At 49.9% G+C, this 7,083-nt stretch overlaps 1 protein-coding gene across 1 annotated transcript; it reads left to right on the forward strand.

Moving 5' to 3' along the window:
* Positions 1 to 1,216: 1,216 nt before the first annotated feature.
* On the forward strand, positions 1,217 to 3,313 carry LOC103634959 (putative CBL-interacting protein kinase 13). The gene has a single exon (XM_008657532.2). It carries the CDS (start codon positions 1,387 to 1,389, stop codon positions 2,932 to 2,934), a length of 1,548 nt encoding a protein of 515 aa, XP_008655754.1. The 5' UTR covers positions 1,217 to 1,386; the 3' UTR covers positions 2,935 to 3,313.
* The last annotated feature ends 3,770 nt before the right edge of the window (positions 3,314 to 7,083 follow it).

Below are 7,083 nucleotides of genomic sequence, written 5' to 3' on the forward strand. Positions count from 1 at the left end.
CGATGGTTGCCAACACAGAAAACATGTAATATCAATGCGCTAAACAAAATGCTAACTATATAATCACTAAGAATTTACTAAACACTAACAATATGCTAAACAAGAAACTAGCTAACTATTTTAATAAACACTAACAAGAAAATATCTAACTATTTACTAAACAATAAATAAGTGGATAGCTAACTAATTACTAAACCCTAACAATAGCTAACAATTTACTAACTAAGTAATTAAAAAAATACCTAGCGGTAGCGGCCGGGCCGGGTGCGCGCGGCGGCCGGGGCGGGAGCTGGCGCGGCGGCCGGTGGCCGGGCCGGGCCGGTGGCGCGGTGGCTGGGGCACGCGGCGAGCTCGGCGGCCGCTGCCTGGCGCGCTCGGCGGGCGGGGCGGGGGGAGCGGGGGAGCGCGGTCGCCGGCGCTCGGCGGGCGGGGAGGGCGGAGCGCGGCGGTGGTCGGCAATGGCGGGGAGGGCGGCGGTGGTAGGCAACAGCGAGGAGCGCGTGTAGAATAAGTGAAGAGTAACAGTGGCGCCGAGCTAGGTGCCACGCGGACATCCACGTCATCCCTGCCCGCCATGGCCACGTCACAGCTCGGCGCCATAGGCTGTGGCGCCGAGCTGTGTTACCTCGGCGCCACAGCCTATGGCGCCGAGCATCGGGTCCAAACGTGCAAATAAAATTTCTGGGGGTCCAAACGTAAATTTGTGTCACAAAAGGGGCTAAAAACAAAAAATTCGGCCACCACGTCGATGCCAGGTCAGCCCTAGGCGAAGGTAGCCGTTGATGCCACGTCAGACCTTGGTGCCACAGCATATGGCGCCGAGCTGTGTTATCTCGGCGCCACAGCATATGACGCCGAGCATCGGGTCCAAACTTGCAAATAAAATTTCTGAGGGTCCAAACGTAAATTTTTGTCAAAAAAAGGGCTAAAAAACAAAAAATTCGGCACCAGATCACCGACCACGCAGGACAACAGTAAGCTAGCCTTACCCAGAACCAGCGGCGGCCCGGATAGCATCACGATCCACATCCAACGGCCATGGAGAGATCCGAGTCAGCCATGACTGAACTAGTGCTCTCCCACCACATCACACGGTCACACCATACCTGTACCCAAAAAAATGTTTAACTTTTCTTGAGAAAATTCAAATTATGAAAAGAAAGTACGTAATAGAAGATCTCCAAAAAAAAGTCAAACTTTTCTTAAGAGCCCACTCTCTATATATGCCACCTCAACTTCATCCATCATATTCTCTCTTCCTCCCTCCCTCCGTTCCTCACTCGTACACACACGTCATCATCTACCTATCCATCTCCGGTGATCCTTGCCGCTGCAGCAGCTAGCCTAGCTAGTGAAGGTAGCTCTTACTGGTCGGTCAAACCTTCAATGGTTAGGATGGCAGGCAAGGGAGGAAGCAGCAATGGCGGCGGCGGGGGGCGGGAGTCCAAGAAGCCGGCGCTCCTGCTGGGGCGGTACGAGGTGGGGAAGCTGCTGGGGCAGGGCAACTTCGCCAAGGTGTACCACGCGCGCAGCGTGCGCACTGGCGAGGAGGTGGCCATCAAGGTGATGGAGAAGGAGAAGATCCTCAAGTCCGGCCTGATGGCGCACATCAAGCGCGAGATCGCCGTGCTCCGGCGGGTGCGGCACCCGCACATCGTGCAGCTGTACGAGGTGATGGCCACGAAGCTGCGCATCTACTTCGTGATGGAGTACGTGCGCGGGGGCGAGCTGTTCGCGCGCGTGGCGCGGGGGCGGCTGAGGGAGGACGACGCGCGGCGCTACTTCCAGCAGCTGGTGTCGTCCGTGGCCTTCTGCCACGCGCGCGGGGTGTACCACCGGGACATCAAGCCCGAGAACCTGCTCCTGGACGACGCCGGCGAACTCAAGGTCACCGACTTCGGGCTGTCCGCGGTGGCCGAACAGATGCGGCACGACGGGCTGTTCCACACCTTCTGCGGCACCCCCGCGTACGTGGCGCCGGAGGTGCTCTCCCGCCGCGGCTACGACGCGGCCAAGGCCGACCTCTGGTCCTGCGGCGTCGTGCTCTTCGTGCTCGCGGCCGGATACCTCCCGTTCCGGGACCGCAACCTCGTGGCCATGTACCGCAAGATCCACAGGGGCGAGTTCCGCTGCCCCAGGTGGTTCTCGCCGGGGCTCACCCGCCTGCTGCGCCGCGTCCTCGACACCAGCCCGCCGCGCCGCGCCACCGCCGCCGAGATCATGGGCGACGAGTGGTTCAAGGTCGGCTTCCGCCGCTTCTCCTTCCGCGTCGAGGACGATCGCTCCTTCACCCGCTTCGACCTGGACGACGACGCGTCCACCTCGCCGCCCGAGCCGGACACACCACGGGCGGACGCCGCCGCCGCTGGCCGCGAGAAGCCGAGAAGGGTCGCCGCCGGGCTGACGTCGTGCGCGTCGGCGCCGTCGCTGCTGCAGCTGGAAGCGCGCGGCGGGAGCAGCAGCAGCAGCAGCAGCAGCAGCAGCAGCCGGCGGCGGTCGAGCCTGAACGCGTTCGACATCATCTCCTTCTCGAGGGGGTTCGACCTGTCGGGCCTGTTCGAGGGCGGCGGCGCCCCGGAGCAGCCGCCGCACCCGGCGGCTGCGCGGTTCGTGTCGGCGGCCCCCGCGGAGCGGGTCCTGGCGGCGCTGGAGGCGGCCGCGTCGGCGGCCGGCATGGCGGTGCGCGGGAGGGACGACAGCTCGGTCAGCATTGAGGGGACGCGGGAGGGCGAGCACGGCGCGCTGGCCGTGGCCGCGGAGATCTACGAGCTCACGCCGGAGCTGCTGGTCGTGGAGGTCCGGCGCACGTCCGGCGGCGCCGCCGACTACGAGGAGTTCTTCCGCGCGCGGCTGAGGCCCAGCCTGCGCGACCTCGTGTGCGACGAGGACGAGCCCACGCTGCTTCAGTCCGACGAGCGCTCTCGGAGCCTATGAGATCGTGGCCGGCGCGCGCGCGTTCCATCCGTGCTCGTGTGCGTGCACGCGCATGCAAGTGCAACGCAAGCTCGTCGTCGTCCATTACCATTACTACTGCCGCGTATGTACTTGAGTATTACGCCTATATACACACACAAATACTGAAATACATGCAGAAGGGGATTGCGAGAGTACGTACTGTACGCGAGAAGGGGTTTTATACATTGTATTTTTCGGGCAGTAGTGTTGTGTATGCCTGTATGGTATCCGGGAGCATCCATACATGGCAGCACTGTTGCATGCTTATACGTGCCAGAAGGGTGAAAGGGTCAAAAGGAATGTAAATTTTGTGTGCGCTGGTATCTAATACTAATAATAGGTATTATGTAATAGCTAAGCTAGGGGATTTGCATTGTTGTGGTGCACCTGTTTTGCTGGGATTTTTTGTCTGTCGATGTGTCGGTCACTTAGTTTTGTTTGAGCTCCCTATAGGTAGAACGAAAAGAAAAAAAAACACTACCAGCTATTGTTTTTATTCGTTTACTGGAACAAAAGTATAAAACTAAAAAGTTATTTGATCTAGCTTCTTGATTTTTTTCGTAAGGCAGCTAATAGTTAGCGACTAAAATTAGCCGTAGAGGTTCTAAACATTCGTAGCTAATAATCGAAATAAATGTTAATTAACTCAGGGTAACAATTAGTCTATTAGCTGACTTAACCCAGCTAACAAAGGTGAAGTGAGTCTTGATAAGGGGCCCCTGGTGAGTAGTACTCGTCCAGCACGATGGGTGGATGAACTATGCAGGCTTTGAACAGGGCCTATGCAATGCACGAGAAAGAAAAAACGATCGTGCAGATGACTTGACATAATGCAGCCAGGAGATGATTACAAAGAACCACAAGACGATACACGGAGGCGACTGCATGACAAATGTACGTGTGCGTACATCAACCAGTCAGAATTAGCTGTGCGTTGTTTGAAGGAGACTACTACTGATACTCTGAATGCCAACGCGGCGTGTCATGTCAGCTGCAAAAAAAAATGTGTTTAACAATGCAAAAACTGGCTTTTGCGACTACGTGGCGGTGAGTGTCTCGTTCAATTTCAGAAAGGTCTCGCAGACGCAGACCGTGTGGTTCATGATGATCACAGGCACAGCATATGTACCACGAGAACTAAAAAGCACGCACACGGATCAGAAAAGCATAGATCGGATACATAGATCCCATATAATTCGACGCAAGTTTGCATCAACACCTGGCCGTATAATTAGTCGCTCCTCATCCGCAGAAATGATGGTCGTTGAACGATTCTGGCAAACCAACCAAACCACAACCTTGTCCTTTCAAAGTATCCAATCCACGGAACAATTCATCAAGAGCCTGACTGACGCTCGCATGCGGGAGGGAAGCCGTGGGAGACTGCCAGACTGAGACAGTAAACGGAACAGGTGTGCATGTTATGGTGGCTGGAACGCCTTTGTTTATTATGACGTATGTATTCAGTATTATGATACGGTCATCTACCAAAGAGGGCAAGAGTAGCTGAGTAGGTGTGCGTGTGGGGGTGGCGCTACTAGCTACTTCTAGAACGGGGCTGGTCACTGGCACCGTGCTCAGTACTGCAAGGATTTCCACGTAGTCAGTGCTCCGTGTCTGTGGTAGTTTGCTGTTACAGTACGTGGTTGTAGTTTCAGTGAGGAGCCAAGAGCCGTGTTTAAAGATTGAGCGCAAATTTTTTCCACATGTTGGTATATGAGTTTCTTTAAAATGGTTGTTTAGGTTTATTAATGCATCTGACCTATGCAAAAGGGCATGAATGGCTAGATCAATAATAACAAAGCCTTTTTATTAACAAGCACGGACAAAGCCAAATACAAAAATTAGAAGAGGCTGAACTAAACCGCCACGGTATAAAAGCATCTTCCACATTATACTGTGTATATTTTAGATTTTAGGAGAGCCTCTAGACAGGCTCGGAAACGGTGTTTGTGTGGGAGGGGGGTTTGAGCCCCGCACGCACCCACCGATGCCTCCGTCTCTGGTAGCAAGTAAAGAGCATCTCCAAGAGCTCTCAAAAGTCTCCCTTAAATTAAGTTTTATTTTGAAAAAACATGGATTTTTTGTCTTCAACTGTCCCCCCTAAAGTGCTTCTAACTTTTTCGTAGCCAATAAAACTTCATCGTTTGTCCGGACTCACGCGCAAACGATTAAATTGTATAGTGGGTAATCAGACATGCCGATCAGGCTACGTTACTAATCGACTGAGTTATGGCATTGACCGAGCATTGGCTGCGCCCATGCAACAAGATACAATATTTGTGTCGTACGAACTTGGCTGTATCATGTGATTGCTACGTCACACCCTCGCTTAATTGGACCGCCACCGCTGAGTCGGATCCGCATCACCAGGTCGCATATTTTTCACATGCCCTGCAGGCACAGTCTGTCTGCCGAGCCACAACTGCACCTGCTGCGCTTGTTACGAAGGCTTGTTGTGTTGTCGTATCCGTGATGGCAACACACATGTTCACGCCAGATATGCTAGAACTTGTACTCACGTGGAATGTGGTGGGTTGTTCATGCCCCCGAAGTCACATTATTGCGCAACATTCGTAAACAATTTTGTTTAGCTCTATATTTTATTAGATTGTGTTGTGTGGCATTGTATATTTATATATATCACCAAGTGGCCATAACAACTATATCAAGCTCTATAGTACTTAGAAATCTGGGAAATTAAATTAAAATACAATGAAGCATAGATAAGTTAATTCTCTGCTCTTTCCTCATGTATAAAGTTCTTACACGAAGTAACCCAAAAATATAATATAATGCATGAAAGTCTTTTTGGCATAGAATATATCACAAATTGGGATTCCCTATTAGTAAGCAAAGAGACCTTACCAAATGAATAAAGGCTAGAAATTTCAGTTATACATTGCTCAACTAGATGTTGGCACATTGCTCTTTTTGTCGCTGAACGACATGCAACAAATTCTGAGATAATAGGACATATAACCATTAGCAACACGAAGTTGCAAATACGCCGAAAGGTTATTCTGAGAAAATTTTCACTATGTTGGCACATTGTGTGTTGCATACATATATCAGAATTGTAAATCCTCATAATCGCTGAATTGACTCGAGATAGTTCTTTGATGAGTATGGTATACACTATAAGCCAAATGGTAAAGGTCATTCCTAAATGGACATATAAATGGGGTTTATATAGCAGAACTACATTGGTTTCCTCCTCTTGGCATACTTACCATAATCTACCTATGATCTGTTAGAAGTAAGAAGAGTAGAAAAAATAGCCATGAAATCCCATATCATCGCAGAGCTTGAAGCTAAATTGGGCATTAAAATGTCCTTGGTCTTTGGTGTCGGAAGAACCATAAGTCTTGACTACTAAGCTACCCATGATGGTAATTTGTGATAGAAATATGACGATCGTGTGGAGACCTGATGACTCCTTCGTATCAGAGCAGTACTATTTGTTGTTAACGACTGGTCCCAAACTGATATTAGACTTCTTTCACTCTTGCCAAGCAGTTATGACCATTTGCTTAGTCTTAGCAATCGGGTGTTTTTTTCCAGATAAAATGAATTCTTGGCCTTGTATGTTCTATTCCGAAGCTTCTCTTTTTTTCTAAACAATGAAGAGATCGAAACAATGCTTTATAGAACAAATTGGTATATAATGTGAGGAGAATATTTGCCCTGTTGGCAGCTTACACAACAAATATTTGATTGTTGTTAAAGGTCACTCTCAAAAAATTTATACCTAAAAATGTTGCATAAATCGATACTCAATTTCATAGTAGTATGAGTAATTGGGTAAACCATGGGTAATGATAAAACGAGTGAGACTATACATGTCTGCATATAAAAATCTTTGCTTGGCAGCATTGTCCTGATGTCGTGCACTTTACTACCATTATAAACGCACACTTTTTTCAATGTGCTTAAAAGCATAATGCAACCAGTGAATGTCTTTGTGAGCATTGAACCCTGATGGTCAATTTACTTATTGAAAGTGCATTCATCCCTTTTGTGAGTTTTGGTGATTTGGATAACAACACATTTAAAGGTCTAACGAGTTTGCTAAGTGTTGAACAGGAAATTCAGTATGATGAACATACTTGAATAGTGTATAATGAT

The sequence above is a fragment of the Zea mays genome, chromosome 8, assembly GCF_902167145.1.
Source record: "Zea mays cultivar B73 chromosome 8, Zm-B73-REFERENCE-NAM-5.0, whole genome shotgun sequence".
Taxonomy (NCBI): Eukaryota; Viridiplantae; Streptophyta; class Magnoliopsida; order Poales; family Poaceae; genus Zea; species Zea mays.

Coding starts and splice junctions, on each gene's coding strand:
- LOC103634959 (XM_008657532.2), top strand. CDS start 1,387: ATGGTTAGGATGGCAGGCAAGGGAGGAAGCAGCAATGGCGGCGGCGGG.